General features: G+C 42.9%; 3 protein-coding genes across 6 annotated transcripts; 2 read left to right on the top strand and 1 right to left on the bottom strand.

The window, feature by feature from the left end:
- adprs (ADP-ribosylserine hydrolase) lies at nt 1–6867 on the top strand. The gene is made up of 6 exons (XM_029713079.1): nt 1–412; nt 808–904; nt 1005–1212; nt 1482–1675; nt 6032–6135; nt 6322–6867. The coding sequence occupies exons 1-6, from the start codon at nt 226–228 to the stop codon at nt 6675–6677; spliced, it is 1146 nt and encodes a 381-aa protein (XP_029568939.1). The 5' UTR covers nt 1–225; the 3' UTR covers nt 6678–6867.
- Nucleotides 6868–6992: 125 nt separating this feature from the next.
- Nucleotides 6993–14118, top strand: cinp (cyclin dependent kinase 2 interacting protein). Of its 3 annotated transcripts, none has more exons than XM_029713081.1 (5): nt 6993–7140; nt 12474–12654; nt 12834–12966; nt 13215–13344; nt 13551–14118. In XM_029713081.1, the coding sequence occupies exons 1-5, from the start codon at nt 7134–7136 to the stop codon at nt 13751–13753; spliced, it is 654 nt and encodes a 217-aa protein (XP_029568941.1). In that variant the 5' UTR covers nt 6993–7133; the 3' UTR covers nt 13754–14118. The 3 variants fall into 3 exon arrangements, with proteins under 3 accessions (XP_029568941.1, XP_029568942.1, XP_029568940.1); XM_029713082.1 differs by having other exon boundaries at nt 12471–12654; nt 13554–14118; XM_029713080.1 differs by having other exon boundaries at nt 6994–7140; nt 12471–12654.
- Nucleotides 13903–19145, bottom strand: znf839 (zinc finger protein 839). Of its 2 annotated transcripts, none has more exons than XM_029713077.1 (8): nt 18025–19145; nt 16877–17797; nt 16396–16599; nt 16104–16196; nt 15715–15861; nt 15365–15475; nt 15120–15213; nt 13903–15003 (listed from the first exon to the last, which is right to left on the bottom strand). In XM_029713077.1, the coding sequence occupies exons 1-8, from the start codon at nt 18856–18858 to the stop codon at nt 14315–14317; spliced, it is 3093 nt and encodes a 1030-aa protein (XP_029568937.1). In that variant the 5' UTR covers nt 18859–19145; the 3' UTR covers nt 13903–14314. The 2 variants fall into 2 exon arrangements, with proteins under 2 accessions (XP_029568937.1, XP_029568938.1); XM_029713078.1 differs by having other exon boundaries at nt 16877–17794.

The raw sequence follows: 19145 nt of genomic DNA, 5'->3' as shown, positions 1-19145 counted from the left end.
TCTTGGGTTAGTTATTGTTCTAGCGAAATCGTTTATTCCCAGCTGCAACGCTCAACGTTTCTCATAGGTCAAATAGTCAACTAAACGTCAACAGGAAGCAGGAAAGGAGACTCGACATTGTTGTTGATTTGTTCTAGCTATCGTCAGCGAACTGGAGATCAATCGTTTGTACAGAGAGGAGGGTACAGATAATTTAGCAAGCAAAAGTCATTCACAAGTTACAACATGGCCATGACGGCGGTGCGGTCAGGGGGAGCGGGAGGACCAGCCTCTTTGTCTCGGTTCCGCGGTGCACTGGTTGCTGCGGTGCTGGGAGACTGCGTTGGTGGAGAATTTGAAGGTGCAGAGGAGGTGCCCATGGACCGTGTATTGCAGCATTTGAACGGATTGGAGGATGAGAGTCGCGGCGATGGTGAGACAAGATTGATCACTACTAATATTGAAAAACAATAGACTAATGTGTCTACAGTACAAATACTCACATTTATCACCATGCATCTACCTCAGCCCCCCTCTCCGCTTAATCCTAATCCCTATAAAATATGTGGATTGCTCAATGCAACATTAACCTATATTTAATGGGAAATGGCTTCACATTTATAGCAGTCTTCTGTGAATGTGCCTCTAAGCCTAATATCAGACACCCTCCACCACACTACTATATCGTCATCATCATCGTGTGTGTGTGTGTGTGTGTGTGTGTGTGTGTGTGTGTGTGTGTGTGTGTGTGTGTGTGTGTGTGTGTGTGTGTGTGTGTGTGTGTGTGTGTGTGTGTGTGTGTGTGTGTGTGTGTGTGTCCGTGTCCAGGTATTCTGCAGTACAGTGATGACACTGCCATGACGCGCTGTGTTGTCCAGTCTCTGCTGACCAGGGCAGGGTTCGATGAGCAAGACATGGCACGCAGGTAAAGTCGACAGTTAGGGGTCTGTTTGTGTATTACAGTTTCAGTAGTATTAAGTATCTATAAAGTGTAAATATTTTGTTGGGGTGCTTTTTCTCTGCAGGTTTGCAAAGGAATACAGCCATTCTCCAGGGCGGGGGTACGGGGCAGGTGTGATCCAGGTCTTGAGGAAGCTTGCATCTCCACACCTTAATGATGTCTTTCAGCCGGCTCGGGCTCAGTTCAGTGGCCACGGCTCCTTTGGGAATGGTGGTGCGATGAGAGCTGCACCTTTTGCGCTGGCTTTCAGTAACCCAGTTGACATTAGGAGGGTTAGTGATAGAATGTGTGGTGGGGGCGAGTGGCTACAATGGCTACCATTACTGGCTGTCTTTGCTGGTTACATCCTCCTCAGATAGAAAACCAGCTAGAAACTCAACAGATTTGCTGTTTGAGGAGGATATAAGGCTACTGTCACCCTAACAACCATTCCAATTTGATTGTCTTAATTTTGCTGGGCACTGCCATACTTAAATCCTCTCTCTCTTTCTCTGCTCTCGCTCTCTCTGTATCTCCTATTTCTCTCCCTCTCTGCTCCCAGTACTCCAGGCTTGGTGCGATGCTGACCCACTCCTGTTCTCTGGGTTACAATGGAGCAGTGCTCCAGGCCCTCGCGGTCCACATTTCTTTACAGGGGGGTTTGGATCTGCCACATAGGCCTACGTTTATCAACAAACTCATCTCAGAGATGGAGGAGGTGGAAGCAGAAGATGCTGCTCGCAGTGACTCAAGAGTGTAAGTACTTAAACAGATAGTAAAAAAGCGTCAACTTTTATTTACCAAGTGCAAAGGATACAACCAGTGAAAACAGTACAGTGAAATTCTTACCTTGAGAGCTCTTTCCCAACAATGCAGTGATCGTAGTAGTAATAATAATAATATACAGTGAGCTCCAAAAGTATTGGGACAGTGACACATTTGTTGTTGTTTTGGTTCTGTACTCCAGCACTTTGGATTTGAAATGATATGATGACTGAGGTTAAAGTGCAGACTGTCAGCTTCAGTGTATTTTCATCCTTATTGGGTGTACCGCTTTAGAAATTACAGCTCTTTTTGTACAAAGTCCCCCCCATTTTAGGAGACCAACCGTATTGGGACAAATTCACTTACACTAATGTTCAAAAGTTTGAGGTCACTTAGAAATGTCCTTGTTTTTTAAAGAAAGCACTTTTTTTTGTCCATTAAAATAACATCAAATTGATCAGAAATACAGTGTAGACATTGTTAATGTTGTAAATGACTATTGTATTGGAAACGGCTGATTTTTAATGGAATATCTACATTGGCGTACAGAGGCCCATTATCAGCAATCATCACTCCTGTGTTCCAATGGCACGTTGTGTTAGCTAATCCAAGTTTATAATTTTAAAAGGCTAATTGGACATTAGAAGACCCTTTTGCAATTATGTTAGCACAGCTGAAAACTGGCTTTGGCTTGCAAGCCTCCCCCTTTTTCCTCCAAACATAACGATGGTCATTATGGCCAAACAGTTCTATTTTTGTTTCATCAGACCAGAGGACATTTCTCCAAAAAGTATGATCTTTGTCCCCATGTGCAGTTGCAAACTGTACTCTGGCTTTTTTATGGTGGTTTTGGAGTAGTGGCTTCTTCCTTGCTGAGCGGCCTTTCAGGTTATGTCGATATAGTACTCGTTTTACTGTGGATATAGATACTTTTGTACCTGTTTCCTCCAGCATCTTCACAAGGTCCTTTGCTGTTGTTCTGGGATTGATTTGCACTTTTCGCACCAAAGTACGTTCATCTCTAGGAGACAGAACACGTCTCCTTCCTGAGCGGCATGACGGTTGCGTGGCCCCATGGTGTTTATACTTGCGTACTATTGTTTGTACAGATGAACGTGGTACCTTCAGGTGTTTGAAAATTGCTCCCAAGGATGAACCAGACTGAGGTCTTGCCTGATTTCTTTTGATTTTCCCATGAGGTCAAGCAGAGGCACTGAGTTTGAAGGTAGGCCTTCAAATACATCCACAGGTACACCTCCAATTGACTCAAATGATGTCAATTAGCCTATCAGAAGCTTCTAAAGCCATGCCATCATTTTCTGGAAATTTCCAAGCTGTTTAAAGGCACAGTCAACTTAGTGTATGTAAACTTCTGACCCACTGGAATTGTGATACAGTGAGTTCTAAGTGAAATAATCTGTCTGTAAACAATTGTTGGAAAAATGATTTGTGTCATGCACAAAGTAGATGTCCTAACCGACTTGCCAAAACTATAGTTTGTTAACAAGACATTTGTGGAATGGTTGGAAAACGAGTTTTAATGACTCCAACCTAAGTGTATGTAAACGTCAGACTTCAACTGTAGATATTCCATTAAAAATCAGCCGTTTCCAGCTACAATAGTAATTTACAACATTAACATTGTCTATACTGTATTTCTTATCAATTTGATGTCATTTTACTGGACAAAAAATGTGCTTTTCTTTCAAAAACAAGGACATTTCTAAGTGACCTCAAACTTTTGAACGTATATGTGTATTAAAGTAGTCAAAAGTTTAGTGTTTGGTCCCATATTTATAGCACGAAATGACTACATCGAGCTTGTTATTCTACAAATTTGTTGCATGCATTTGCTGTTTGTTTTGGTTGTGTTTCAGATTATTTTGTGCCCAATAGAAATGGTAAATAAGGCATTGTGTCATTTTGGAGTCTCTTATTGTAAATAAGAATACAATGTGTTTCAAAACACTTCTACATTAATGAGGATGCTACCATGATTACGGATAGTCCTGAATTAATTGTGAATAATGATGAGTGATAAAGTTGTAGACGCACAAATATCATACTCCCAAGACGTGTTAACCTCTTACCATTACATTAACGGGAGGTTAGCATTTTTTGGGGGGTATGATATTTATACCTTATTCAATGCGCAGTAGACTGGTGTGGTTGAGGTAGGTTTATACATAAAACATGACTGGTAGTAAGATATAAATGTAAACAGGGCTGAAAAGTGACTGGTAGCGGGGAATATACACTAGTGGTCAGAAGTTTTAGAACACCTACTCATTTAAGGGTTATTCTTTATTTGTACTATTTCTACATTGTAGAATAATAGTGAAGACGTAAAACTATTAAATAACATATGGAATCATGTAGTAACCATTTTTTGTTTTTAACAAATCAAAGATATATTCAAATAGCCACCCTTTGCCTTGATGACAGCTTTGCACACTCTTGACATTCTCTCAACCAGCTTCTCCTGGAATTTTTTCCAACAGTCTTGAAGGAGTTCCCACATATGCTGAGCACTTGTTGGCTGCTTTTCCTTCACTCTGCGTTCCGACTCATCCTAAATCTTCTCAATGTGGTTGAGGTCGGGAGATTGTGGAGGCCAGGTCATCTGATGCGGCACTCCTTCAGTCTCCTTCTTGGTCAAATAGCCCTTATACAGCCTGGAGGTGTGTTTTGGGTCATTGTCATGTTGAAAAAGAAATGATAGTCCCACTAAAGGCAAACCAGATGGGATGGCGTATCAGTGCAGAATGCTGTGGTAGCCATGCTGGCTAAGTGTGCCTTGAATTGTAAATAATTAAGATAGTGTCAACAGCAAAGCACCATAACACCTCCTCCTCAATGCTTCACGGTGGGAAATACAAATGTGGAGATCATCCGTTCACCCACACCTCGTCGCAAAAATAATAAAATCTCCAATTTGGACTCCAGACCAAAGGACACATTTCCACCGGTCTAATGTCCATTGCTCATGTTTCTTGGCCCAAGCAAGTCTCTTCTTATTGGTGCCCTTTTAGTAGTGGTTTCTTTGCAGCAATTAGAACGTGACAACCTGATTCACACAGTCTCCTCTGAACAGTTGATGTGTCTGTTACTTGAATTCCGTGAAGCATTTATTTGGGCTGCAATCTGAGGTGCAGTTAACTCTAATGAACTTATCCTCTGCAGCAGAGGTAACGCTGGGTCTTCCATTCCTGTGGCGGTCATCATTTCAAAGTTCTTGAAATTTTCCACATTGACTGACCTTCATGTCTAAAAGTAATGATGGACTGTTGTTTTTCTTTGCTTATTTGAGCTGTTCTTGCCATAATAGGGATTCGGTCTTTTACCAAATAGGGCTATCTTCTGTATACCAACCCTACCTTGTCTCAGCACAACTGATTGGCTCAAATGCATTAAGAAGTAAAGAAATTCCACAAAATAACTTTTAACAAGGCACATGTGTTAATTGAAATGCATTCCAGGTGACTACCTCATGAAGTTGGTTGAGAGAATTCCAAGAGTGTGCAAAGCTGTCATCAAGGCAAATGGAGGCTACTTCGAAGAATCTGAAATATAAAATCTATTTTGGTTTGTTTAACACTGTTTTGGTTACTACATGATTCCATTTGTGTTATTTCATAATTTTGATGTCTTCACTATTATTCTACAATGTAGAAAATAATAAAAATATGAGTATGGAATGAGTATGTGTGTCCAAACTTTTGACTGGTACTGTACTTGTAAACATGAGTAATAGTGTGCAATTAGAGAATGATGACGTGATGTGTGTTTTTGTCCTATATTTTTAATCCCAGCCCCCATCCCCGCAGGAGGCCTTTTGGTTGGCCGTCATTGTAAATAAGAATTTGTTCTTAACTGACTTGCCTAGTTAAGGTAAAAAATAAATACAAATAAATGGGCTGTTTCCACGCCAGGATTGTCCCAAAATAATTTTGGTATCTCAGATTGTTGGCAAATCTCGCATAGAAACTTAATTGGGAGGAAAGATGTTTGACATGCTTTTTACATTTGTATCACAGACTATTTTTGAGAATGTCATGATGAAAGTGGCAATTCTTTTTTTACATTCATTTATTCAACAATTCAATTTATTAATACCCGATTTATTATTTATTTTTTGGGCTTATTTTTAGACATTGTTTGGAACAATAAACCAACATGTGAAATTTCCAGAGTGGACTCTGGGCTATCCTGGCGTGGAATCGCCCAATGACGAATTCTAACATAAGGGTACGCCTTTTCTAGGGTGCTTGAAGAAATAACTGTTGCGCGGAGGAGAGTTTTTGGTTCTCAACTTTTCTTTCATCTTGTTCTGTTTTGTATCTCCAGCTTCAGCGAGTCAGAGTTCCCATTCTGTGATCGACTGCACAGAGTCAAGGACCTGATGGAAAGGAACAACAGTGTCAGCATTGAAGAGGTCATATCTGAGTTAGGTCAGTATTGACTTATGGGGTAAATACAATCTACATTCAATGGTGGCATTATCCCTCTAGGATTTTGTTATTCTCTACTGGTCTTGGAATATAATTTACTAGTTTATCACTTATCACTAGCTAGTATGATAGACTAGCAATTGTTGTTCACTCTAAATATATACTTTTTTCTGTGTTTGTACTCAGGCAATGGCATTGCAGCCCTGCATTCTGTCCCTACTGCCATCTTCTGTGTGCTGCACTGCCTGGAACCCCGAGAGGGTCTGCCTGAGCGCTATGGTGGCCTGGAGAGGACAATGGCGTACAGTCTGGCCTTGGGGGGAGACACAGACACCATTGCCTGCATGGCGGGGGCCATTGCAGGGGCACACTATGGAATCGATGCTATCCCCCAAATCTGGCAGCGGTGTTGTGAAGGGGCAGAGGATGCTGATATAAATGCTGAGCGCCTACACACTCTGTACCACCAGGCACCGGCTGAGGGAGACTCTGGGACCGACAGTCAGCCACACACAGCAGCACATGACCCCCCCAACCAATAAATGACTTTGACAGAGATAAACATACATTGATAGCTATTTCATACATCATCTTATTCTGTGGTCCTCCTTCTGTCATCTGTTGAACAAATTAGTCTGTCATGAAAACCCCCATTATGGATTTAACATGAGTTACTGTATGTCATCTTTTTGATGGAGAAAAGTATTTAATAAACAGTTTTTAATGTCAGAAGCTTTATGATGTATTTGTGTGTGTGTGTGTGTATATATGTGTGTTACTGAGAATGTACTGGGAGGTGCAAGACACTGAAATCCCTTGTAATTCAACATTCTGAGGTAGGTGGCGGTATTTTCACGGGCGCTGACAGTCTGTCACAGACCCAGAAGAAGAAATATACGAAAGTTGACTTTGGAAGAAATGTGTGCTTCAGAAAGCACAAGAGTACTTCAATATACTAACTTCCCTTGAATAGTATAAACCATGGATATACAATAACAATGGAAGGTAAGGCAATAACTCCAGTCTTGTGTTAGCAAATTCAATGGTGATTGATTGGACCACTACTGAGCGAGCTAGCTAGCTAGCTACCAACCACTAGCTCTGGTCTAGCTTCGAACGATGCCCTGGACCAGAGGTAGCAAGCTACTAGGTCTGGGCGATATGGAGAAAATATATCACGGCATGACGTTATTTTATGTTTTTGAATAATAAAAGTAAAATCAAGTTGTATTTGTCACATACACATGGTTAGCAGATGTTAATGCGAGTGTTGCGAAGTGCTTGTGCTTCTGGTTCCGACAGTGCACTAAAATCTAACAAGTAATCTAACAGTTCCCCAACAACTACCTAATACACACATCTAAAGGGTGAATGAGAATATGTACATATAAATATATGGATGAGCGATGGCCGAGCGGCATAGGCAAGGTGCAATATATGGTATAAAATACAGTATATACATATGAGTAATGTTAGATATGTAAACATTATTAAAGTGGCATTATTTAAAGTGCCATTGTTTTAAAGTGACTTGTGATCCATTTGTTTAAAGTGGCCAGTGATTTGGGTCTCCATGTAGGCAGCAGCCTCTCTGAGTTAGTGATTGCTGTTAAGCAGTCTGATGGCCTTGAGATAGACTGAAGAACAGCTTCTCTCGGTCCCAGCTTTGATGCACCTGTCCTGACCTCGCCTTCTGGATGGTAGCAGTGTGAACAGGCAGAGGCTCAGGTGGTTGTTGTCCTTGATGATCTTTTTGGCCTTCCTGTGACATCTTGTGCTGTAGGTGTCTTGGAGGGAAGGTAGTTTGCCCCCGGTGATGCATTGTGCAGACCGCACCACCCTCTGGAGAGCCTTGCGGTTGAGGGCGGAGCAGTTGCCGTACCAGGCTGTGATACAGCCCGACAGGATGCTTTCGATTGTGGATCTATAAAAGTTTGTCAGGATTTTGGGTGACAAGCCAAATTTCATCAGCCTCCTGAGTTTGAAGAGGCGCTGTTGCGCCTTCTTCACCACACTGTCTGTGTGGGTGGACCATTTCAGTTTGTCGTTGATGTGTACGCCGAAGGAACTTAAAACTTTCCACTTTCTCCACTGCTGTCACTTCGATGTGGATAGGGGGGTGCTCCCTCTGCTGTTTCCTGAAGTCCACAATCATCTCCTTTGTTTTGTTTACGTTGAGTGAGAGGTTGTTTTCCTGACACCACACACCCTCACCTCCTCCCTGTAGGTTGTCTCGTCGTTGTTGGTAATCAAGCCCACTACTATTGTATCGCCTGCAAACTTTATGATTGAGTTGGAAGTGTGCATGGCCACGCAGTCGTGAGTGAACAGGGAGTACAGGGGGGGGCTGAGCACGCCCCGGTGTTGAGGGTCAGCGAGGTGGAGATTTTGTTTCCTACTTTCACCACCCGGAGGCGGCCCGTCGAAGTCCAGGACCCAATTGCACAGGGGGCGGGGTTGAGGCCCAGGGTCTCCAGCTTGATGATGAGCTTGGAGGGTACTATGGTGTTGAATGCTGAGCTGTAATCAATGAACAGCATTCTTACATAGGTATTCCTCTTGTCCAGATGGGATAGGGCAGTGTGATGGCGATTTCATCGTCTGTGGACCTGGTAGGGCGGTATTCAAACTGAAGTGGGTCTAGGGTGGCCAGTAAGGTGGAGGTGATATGATCCTTGACTAGTCCCTCAATGCACTTCTTGATGACAGAAGTGAGTGCTACGGGGTGGTAGACATTTAGTTCAGTTATCTTTGCCTTCTTGGGTACAGGAACAATGGTGGCCATCTTGAAGCATGTGGGGACAGCAGACTGGGATAGGGAGCGATTGAATATGTCCGTGAACACACCAGCCAGCTGGTCTGGGCATGCTCTGAGGATGCGGCTAGGGATGCCGTCTGGGCCAGCAGCCTAGCGAGGGTTAACACTTTTAAATGTTTTACTCATGTCGGCCACAGAAAAGTTCTTGTTTGCGGTCCGCGACGGTGGCACAGTATTATCCTCAAAGTGGGCAAAGAAGGTGTTTAGTTTGTCTGGAAGCGTGATGTCGGTGTCCGTGACATGGCTGGTTTTCTTTTTGTAGTCCGTCATTTCCTGTAGCCCCTGCCACATTCGTCTCGTGTCTGAGCCATTGAATTGTGACTCCACTTTGTCCCTGTACTGGCTTTTCACTTGTTGGATTGTCTTGCGGAGGGAATAACTACACTGTTTAAATTCAGCCATATTCCCAGTCCTCTTTCCATGGTTAAATGCGGTGGTTCGCGCTTTCAGTTTTGCCGCGAATGCCGCCATCCATCCACGGTTTCTGGTTAGGGTAGGTTTTAATACAATAAATGCAGCCTCAGGATATATGGTTTCCAGTGAAGTTCCTTGAGGGCCGTCAAGTGATCTGCTTGAGGGGGTGTATACACAGCTGTGACGATAACTGACGAGAATTCTCTTGGGAGATAATATGGCCGGCATTTGATTGTAAGGAATTCTAGGTCGGGTGAGCAGAAGGACTTGAGTTCCTGTATGTTATGATTACACCATGGGTCATTAATCATGAAGCATACACCCCCTCTTCCCAGAGAGGTGTTTATCTCTGTCGGCGCGATGCATGGGGAAGCCCGGTGGCTGAACCGATTCCAACAACGTATCCCGAGAGAGGCATGTTTCTGTGAAACAGAGAATGTTGCAATCTCTGATGTCTCTCTGGAAGGCAACCCTTGCTCTAATTTCGTCTACCTTGTTGTCAAGAGACTGGTCATTGGCGAGTAGTATACTCGAAAACGGTGGGCGATGTGCACGTCTATGGAGCTTGACCAGGCCGCTACGTCTGCCCCTTCTGCGGCGCCGTTGTCTTGGGTCTGCTTCTGGGATTAGATCCATTGTCCTGGGTGCTGGTCCAAACAGAGGATACGCTTCGGGAAAGTCGTATTCCTGGTTGGTAAATTGACGTCCATCTTATATCCAATAGTTCTTCCTGGCTGTATGTAATAAGACTTTTAAGATTTGCTGGGCTAACAATGTAAGAAAAAATACATTTAAAAAAAAGAAATACTGCATAGTTTCCTAAGGACTTGAAGCGAGACGGCAATCTTGTTAAATTTGCTTAGTAGCATGTGACCCTAGGGTGGCAACACCTATATTCTAAGGGATTTCAATGGGTCGTTCTCCATTCTGATTCTTTTATACTGTTCAATTTAACTTAAAATAAAAATAGTTTTCATCATTTTCATAAATGTTTGCATTTCCTGCATTCATTTGAGATAATTTCCATACTGCCACATAGGGCTGCACGATATGGGCAAATCATCTAGGCCTTATTTTTAACCAAATGTTACAACTGCGATTTGACTAGTGATTGAGATTAAAACACTTGTGTGAACTGTTGGAATCATGGAAATATGATTATTCTAATTCTATAGTTAGGATATAATAGTTGACACTTTGAATACAGTGTTGTTTGACATGACAAGGAATTTAAATGCCAGGGAGGAGTTATTGTGACAGGGTAGGAACCAAAGTGTTGTGTTTCCTTGGGGACCCTATAATCGTTGGCTACATTGAAGGTTTTCTCTTAGCTACTTAATGCTGTTGTACAAACATCATGCTGATTTAGGTCTACACCATCACTGGTATTATCAGGCTGTATAGCTAATTATGTGTCCTCTGATTCAGTACATTTATTAGCTTGTTAGCCAGCTAACTAGTGATTAGCATTAGCGGCTAACAAGATTTAGGCCCAATTTGCGAAGAAAAGACAAACAAGCTGTTTGCTGATGTAAAAACACAAACTAATATTAATTATATAACACTAGTGGATTTATATTAAGAAGCAAAGTGGAAACATCATCGTTGTCATCAACATTGTTGCATATGCTGCATTGACCATGCAGACTCAATGCAAGTGTCTCGTGGTCGAGGAACAACAAATGCTCTCATTGGGTGGCGGGGAGAGATGACTCAGGTAGCGAAGTAAACTATACAAATGGATGTTACACCCGACAGGTGTGGCGTATCAAGAAGCTGATTAAACAGCATGATCATTACACAGGTGCACCTTGTGCTGGGGACAATGAAAGGCCACTCTAAAATCAAATCAAACATTATTTGTCACATGCGCCGAGTACAACAAGTGTAGACCTTACCGTGAAATGCTTACTTACAAGCCCTTAACCAACAGTGCAGTTCAAGAAGAACGAAATAAACTAATGTAAAAAATATTACAAAGTAACACAATAAAATAACAACATTGAGGCTATATACAGGGGGTACCGGTACCGAGTCAATGTACAGGTTAGTCGAGGTAATTTGTACATGTAGGTAGGGGTAAAGTGAATATGCATAGATAATAAACAGCGAGTAGCAGCAGTGTACAAAACAAATGGAGGGGGGGAGGTCAATGTAAATAGTCTGGTGGCCATTAGATTAATTGTTCAGCAGTCTTATGGTTTGGGGGTAGAAGCTGTTAAGGAACCTTTTGGTCCTGGACTTGGCGCTCCGGTTCCGCTTGCCCTGCGGTAGCAGAGAAAACAGTCTATGACTTGGGTGACTGGAGTCTCTGACAATTTTTTTGTGTGCAGTTTTGTCACACAACACCACAGATGTCTCAAGTTTTTAAGGATCGAGCAATTGACATGCAGACTGCAGGAATGTCCACCAGAGCTGTTGCCAGAGAATTGAATATTAATTTCTCTACTCTAAGCTGCCTCCAACGTTGTTTTATTAGAGTATTTGGCAGTATGTCCAACCGGCCTCACAACCGCAGACCACTTGTAACCACGCCAGCCCAGGACCTTCACATCCGCCTTCTTTACCTGCGGGATCTTCTGGGACCAGCCACTCGGATAGCTGATGAAACTGAGGATTATTTCTGTCTTTAATAAAGCCCTTTTGTGGGGAAAAACTCATTCTGATTGGCTGGGCCTGGGCCCTCCAAGGCCCACCCATGGTTGTGCTCCTGCCCAGTCATGTGAAATCTATAGATTAGGGCCTTAATACATTTATTTAAATTGACGGATTTCCTTAAATGAACTGTAACTCTGTAAATCATTGAAATTGTTGCACGTTGCGTTTATATATTTTTTTAAATATGAAATATATGGTTCTGGCTACATCCTTAGAATCATAATGGTAGTTAGTAAGAAGCCTTCTTGTGTCAGCTGGTGAATCACTTGCTATGTTTTATTTCATCTTCTATCTATGCAATACAAATGAATCTAATATACTCATCTACCCATTACCTGGTTGTCAGTAAATGACCTCTTCCCATTTCTTTGGCCACACCAAAGACACGAGCAGGCAGGCACACTCTCTTAGGCCACACATAGAAGTGTTTCTGTCTTTTCCCCAGTAGACCTACAAGGATCAGAGACGACCACTCCTGGCAGAAAGTCCCAGACTGCAGTGACTGGCAGTGCAAGGAAAGTGAAGGACAACGCAGCAGACTGGCACAATCTGATTCTGAAATGGGACCGACTGAATGATGAAGGATCCACCATGGCAAATAAGATGGTGAATTTAGGATTCAATAAAAGGTAAGTCAATCCATGTTCTGCAATGTGTGGTTTCTACCAATGAGGCTGTTGTAAGATTTGTAGTAGGATAATAATACATGTATAAATCCATGGATTATTAGACCGAATTTGGAGGAAAGTCATGCCAATGTGAGAGACCTCTTAAAGTGCACCCCTCCTTATCCCTTTATTAAAATCAGTTCTCAGAAAGAGATGCAAGTCATGATGGCGGGTCAGGACACCTCTGCCAGCTCTAATTCAGAGAATGCATTTGATAACAGTAGAGAACTAGAAGAGGAGTGTGACAAGTTGCTACGTGTCGTGGACAAAATGGTGAGTCGATCATTTGTGCCATTATTGAACAGAACCAAAGATTGTGGAAGAATCTGCCAAATCTTGATTGAGGATTGTTCCACCTTCTCTTTTTCTCTCTGGAAACACCAACAATTGTAGCCTGGTTCCAGATCTGTTTGTACTGTCTTGCAAACTCAATGGTCATTGTCACAACACAAACATATCTGGGACCAGGCTACAATTGTGCTGTCGGTGTCATTACTGACAATTGTTTTTATTTCCATCAGACTCGTATTGTATCAAAAATGGAGAAGTTAGTTTCCTCTGAGAAGGGGATCATCGATCTGGAGACGTTCCAGTATGGAACAGGAGGAAGACAAACTCCTTTGTTTCAGACCTGGCCTACGTCACAGTTCGGTGAGACTATTAATCAGTTTTAGATGCTCTATGCTTTGAAAATACACATTGAACCGGTTTTCCAGACTACACCACGTTCTAGACTAAAAAACACTTTCAATGGAGATTCTCAATTGAGTTTTAGTTCTATGGTAGACTTAATTTGTATCTGGCCCTTGAGGTGTTTTTAGTATGGACCATTTATGTAATGTCTCTTTTCATTGCAGCAGACGTCTCCTCCGAGCTCTATGAAGCCTACAAGCAAGAACTGACTCTGAAACGGGCTATTCTTCAGGAACTAGCTCACACAACTAACCCAGACCTTTCAATGGTGTACCTCTCCTGCTGGCTGTATCAGCCGTACACAGATGACAGGGCAAAGTTACTGTTAGAGGGTCTTCTTTTAGAGACAGGGCATAGGCCAACTTAACAAACTTCAGTTGGAACATTCTATACCGTTTATGGACTTATGGCTACTGTACTAACAAGTCCATAAATAGATTACAACTACTGTATGGCCATTACAAAGGAACTCATGCACAGCAATGCTGCTGGTTTCAACATGAAATAATAGAATGATTTGGTTCTCGCATCCTTTATTAGGAAAATTAGTTCAACTGTACAGCATATGAAATGGTTGTACTGCAACAATGAGTCACAAATGAAACATGGAAATTAATAACCACAATTTCTCAACTTTTGATTTTATTTGCGTTCATTTCCAATGGTATTATAAACCTATTTTTGGAAAATGTTACACCCAAATATATAAAAAGTAATAAAATAGTGCAACTTTTTTTTGTACTGCTTTGATATTTATCTACATATAAACATATCACAAACTAAGCACTTGTTAAAGGATGAAAACACCACATCGAAAAGAACGTTTACAAATTTACAAAGAATACCAGGAATACACTTAAAATCCACCAGATGGAAAAGAGAGATGTGTGCTTGGTGTTGAGGTGGCCGGGTGTGGAGGAACAAAACATCACTGCTGTGTTTTCCCCTCAGCCTCAATACCAAGCAGAGCGTGGACTGCTTCCAGAGGGACTCCTTCAGGGGCGCGGATGTGCATAGTGGTGCCGTCAGGCCCGTTGACGATGACGATGCGCTCCGAGGCCAATTCGCCCTCCTGGCCCTCTGCTAGGTGCATGGTCAGCCCCTCAGTCTGGATGTAGATCTCCTGGACGTCCTGGCAGCCCTGGGCCTCCTGAACCACCACCTGGCCTAGTCCGCTGGAGGTGGAGGCAGCCTCGGTCAGGCCACTCTGCTGGACTGGGGTAGGGTTGGACTGCTGCGGCTGAGTATTCCTGGGCTGCTGATCAACTGCGACTGGGTCTGTGGCCAAGGCCTTCTCTAGCTCCTTCATTTGATCCGCTATGTCACTGGAGCTCAGGACCTCGGTGGGTTCTGTACCAGACACACCCTGATCTGTCTCCATGGCCTCCTCTCCTCCTACTGAGTCAATGGTCTCTGTCATGCTGTTGGATAAGTGATCCTGGATCAGTTCCATGGGTGTTATGTTCGTCTCAGGGTTAGATGAGACGACCTGTGGTGTGATGGTAGCAGTCTGAGTGACTTGAGGGCCCACGGGGCTCTTGGTGGCCACCTCAGTATGTGGTGAAATGTACTTCATGCTTGTTGTTGCGGTGTTCTCTACTTTGGCCTCACTTGATTCTGAGAGGATACAGGGAAAAGAAAGCAGAAGATAATGACAAGTGATCTGCTTTGGACATATAGCAAATATTCATCCACAAATTGTTAGTAGCATCAGGTAAAAAAGTACAACATACCTTTTGTGGAAGTCTCAATGCCGTTCTGATGGATCTGAACACCAGCCTGGTTTTCCATTTTAAATCTCTTTGTTGGAGGTAACATTTTAGAATTCTAGGTAGAGAAAGACTTACATCAATCTAACAATTACTCAAATCTGAGCATCTCATAACAATTCATTATTATGAAAAAATCCATAATAATGCCGTAATTCCATAAGTGTAGAGAAGTGTGTGTGGTCTAAATTAAATGGTGCTCTCCTTACCTCCATGTAGTGGACATTCTTGGTTGCCATGTTGGTGACATTCTGCTGAGTTGTAGGGTTCAGAACTTTGAACTTGTTCACCTCATCGAAGATGCCAAGAGATTTGGCAACCTAAGTGACAGGATGTACAGTATGAACATTTTACTCTCTACATTTTGATTCCAAGATGGAATAACAATTTAGTAATTTAGCAGATGCTCATATCCAGAGTGACTTACAATTAGTGCATTCATCTTAAGATAGCTGGGTGAGACAACCACATATCACAGTCGTAGGCAAGTACATTTTCCCTCAAAGTAGTTATCAGCAAACTCAGTGCTAGTAGGAAAATATTATGTATTAATTTTTACCTCTACATTGTGGACCTCCAAGGCCATGTGGACACCCTGAGGGTTACTGATGTAGTCTTGGGCCATCTTCTTCACCTGACTGTGGAGCTTCTCAAACTCCCGGTACACATCTGAAAACTGGGTTTTGGGTTGCCGCCCCTTCTCCACCTTAGGTTAAATGGGATACACTTATTCAGTAAACTTAAACAGAACATCTTATTCTTTATTTGACTGTTGCTAAAAATATGACAAAGATCCACCATTTGTCCAGAGGTAATTAGCTTCCATATCAAGCCTAAAATATGATCAAATTTTCCCACTATATCACCATGCATTCAAACATTGTGTAGCAAAAACCATGTATTGCGTAAATTGTTTTTATTGCACTGTTTTTCAGGTGGTGACCGTACCTTCATCAGGAGGAACTCCCAGACAGTCATGACCTTTGCCAAACGAGGGAGCACAGTCTCCATTAGTTCTTCATTGTCACATTCGTGTGTCACCTAAACAGGGGACAAGTGAAGTAGTAAAGTACTAGTATATACACATTCCTATCCTTTGTCATTAGCACCATTGGTAGGTATGATTTTCAGATGTGATACTCACAGCATCGCTACGTGTTGCATTCTTAGAACAAAATGCTTTTGAGCACATTTATTATGGTAGTAACGTTTTCTAATCCTGACGCCTAATTTGATGTACCTCTTTGAGCCATGCTTTCCTACTCTGGGTCTGCTGCTCCACGCTGGCTGCTCCCCCTCCTAGCTTTGGAGGTCGCCCCAGTCTCACCGCTGGGTGTGCTTTGGTAGGTGGTCTGCCTCGTCCTCTGGGCCTCCCTGGTCCCCGAGCCTGTACCACAGCCTGCCTGGTAGAAGCTGCTACTTCTTGGGTTGCTGTGGTATCTGCCTGTGGAGGTACAACAGAATCAGTAAAACACTATGGATCGGTTTCCCAGACACAGATTAAGCCTAGTCCTGAACTAAAGCTATTTCAACAGATTTTCCATTGTGCATGATTTGTATTTTTAGAACAGGACTAGGCTTAGTCTGTGTCCAAGAAACTGGCACTATAACAGACAGACATAACCATATTAGCTTTAGGCTAAATTAGCTATGAGTTGTAAACATACCAATGGTAATTTTTTGTCAACATTGGTTGAGACGGTAACTTTGTAGGGTCTTACTTTTTGTTGAGTGGTTGACATTGCAGCAGCTGTTTTCTCTGTGGCCTCACTTTTCTCAGGACCTGATGTATTTTTAACACTGCTTGCATTACTTTCTTCAGTCGGCTTCTTATGTTCGGCCCCAGTGTCTGCGCTTTTACCAGGGCTGTCTGTTTTAGAGGTCCCTTCAGGAAGTGACTTCAGTTCACCGTGGGAGGGGTTCAGCCTGTAGTGTCTGGACAGACCTCCATGGCCTATGTAAGCTTTATCGCACGTTTCACATTGAAAAGCCTTCCGCTTGTGACTGTAAATCATAGATGCTGCTCCCTTTTTACCATCCTCACCATCTTCATCTTCCTCCACACTGATTTCAGAGTAGTCGTCAGAATCTGACTGATGGCTCTCGGCCAAGTCCTCTGTCTTGATGAATTTATAGTCCTTCACCTTGTACTTGGGTGGTCTGGACACCCTCCCGGAACGCGTTTTGATTTTTGGTGCCTTTTTCATTCTGGTTTTGACCCTTTTGACTTTTTCCACTGTGGGGACAGAGACAGACATGGCAGGTTTAACTGCTGTGACTGTTGTGCCATTGACCGGGGCCTTACCTGAAGGCTGCTGGACAGGGGTCTGAACAGGTATAGGAAGTTTGTGCACAACGGGAACCAGGCTCCCAACCACAGGTGTTGAGCTCTGCAGTAGCAGCTGAATAGGAGGGTCTCCAGGGTTCTGCTGTAGGAAGTACTGTTGCTGTCCAACTATGGGTGTGATGTGGATGATCTGGGGGCTGTTGCTCACACTGCCGTTTGTAGACACTTTGACTTGCTGGCCTTGACTGGCCACAGCCAAGTTCTTCTGTTGAGGCATTGAAATGGTAGCCTGTGTAGGTCCTTTCCCCTCCTGCTTTCCAGAGGGTATCTGGACTTGGATTCTGATGGTTTCCTGCTGGTAAAATATAAACAATATTAATGTCAGTGGCGGTCATAATTGCCAGACAGTAGATTTCATGCAGCTGATTAAAGTGCAATGATTGAATATTAGCTTTTTTTTCTCCTTAAAAACAGAATTTGACAATTAAGCATACTACTTATCAGTGAAAGTCACAAGCAATAATTTGGACTACTAGCTAAATTATAACATAGAATACATGAACAAATACCAAAAGTTGTTACCTTTTTCTGAACCAGGCGTGTACCATTGTGGGACTGAAGTGCCACATGTTTCGCAACATTTTTCAGCTTCTGTGATGCATTCTGCATAGTGACCAGTGGCTGTGGGCTTGCTACTGCAATCTCAGAAGCTGCTACAGTCGTGAACAAGCCAGTTGTGGGATCCAGTGTGGTCACAACCTGCTCTGATCCCTTGGGTGTCTGGGCCATGAATTGCTGAGATTTGGTAACTTGCTCTATCACTTGTTGCAGTTCGTTGGGAGCCAGTGCTGTACTGGGAATAGTATACTGTATCTGTGACGAAGTAGTAGGGACTGTTTTGATGCCTTGATTTTGTTCAAACAGACGAGCAGCCTCATTCTCAGTTACTGTGATAAGCTGCTGTTTGGCCAACTGCTCCACTAGCTGTTGCTGCTCCTCTTCAGTCAGACCTGATCCCTCAACAAAACTACCATCTGGTTGCACATAAATGATGGTGGTCCCAGGTGCAAGAGCATTTACAAAGTCAGCACTGACTGTAGAATACTCTGCTCCCGTTGCAATACCTGGGGTCTCAACAATAGAAGTTATGTTCTGTTCAGGTTGTTGTTCATGGTCTTCAGTTTGGCTGACAACCTCCTGGGAGTCCTTTGCAACGAATGTCTCCTCTTTTGTGCAGCTTTGCAGGAAATCTGTCAAGCCCTGCGCTTCGGTGATCTCAGGTGCATTTGCTTCAATGCATTTCTCGCCGACTTGCTTCTGGTTTACTGGCAATTCAGAAACACATGGAACTTGAGACACTGTAACATGATCTGCCCCTGTTGTTGTACTTGACATATTGCTCTCGTTGTCGGCCATTTTGATTGTTGTAGCTAGCTAGCTAGATGTTCATGTGCAATCCTGAACCAATCGATAGGTTAGGTAACTTGAATTTCGATAATTTTTTACAGACCAATACGTTTGTAAAAATATATATCTACAAAGGTTACTGCAATGGTCCCAATTTTTTGTTGTTGCAATATTGTGAAACGGTGCAATCATTAAACGCTACAGAAGGAAACAGTTCACGTCGTGAGCTAAGAGACTGCTAGCTGAAGCTATTATATTTTTCTCCAGCGTTGATATGCCGTTTCCGGATCCGTTCT

The sequence above is a fragment of the Salmo trutta genome, chromosome 25, assembly GCF_901001165.1.
Source record: "Salmo trutta chromosome 25, fSalTru1.1, whole genome shotgun sequence".
Taxonomy (NCBI): Eukaryota; Metazoa; Chordata; class Actinopteri; order Salmoniformes; family Salmonidae; genus Salmo; species Salmo trutta.
Note: the sequence above shows the minus strand (reverse complement) of the source record. Positions and strands in the feature narration are given on the sequence as shown.

Coding starts and splice junctions, on each gene's coding strand:
- adprs (XM_029713079.1), top strand. CDS start 226: ATGGCCATGACGGCGGTGCGGTCAGGGGGAGCGGGAGGACCAGCCTCT. Junction 413..807: donor GGATGAGAGTCGCGGCGATG/GTGAGACAAGAT, acceptor GTCCGTGTCCAG/GTATTCTGCAGTACAGTGAT. Junction 6,136..6,321: donor AGAGGTCATATCTGAGTTAG/GTCAGTATTGAC, acceptor GTTTGTACTCAG/GCAATGGCATTGCAGCCCTG.
- cinp (XM_029713080.1), top strand. Junction 12,967..13,214: donor TACGTGTCGTGGACAAAATG/GTGAGTCGATCA, acceptor TATTTCCATCAG/ACTCGTATTGTATCAAAAAT. Junction 13,345..13,550: donor CTGGCCTACGTCACAGTTCG/GTGAGACTATTA, acceptor TTTTCATTGCAG/CAGACGTCTCCTCCGAGCTC.
- znf839 (XM_029713077.1), bottom strand. CDS start 18,858: ATGGCCGACAACGAGAGCAATATGTCAAGTACAACAACAGGGGCAGAT. Junction 15,862..16,103: donor GGGAGTTCCTCCTGATGAAG/GTACGGTCACCA, acceptor ATTTAACCTAAG/GTGGAGAAGGGGCGGCAACC. Junction 15,214..15,364: donor AGAATGTCCACTACATGGAG/GTAAGGAGAGCA, acceptor TTCTCTACCTAG/AATTCTAAAATGTTACCTCC.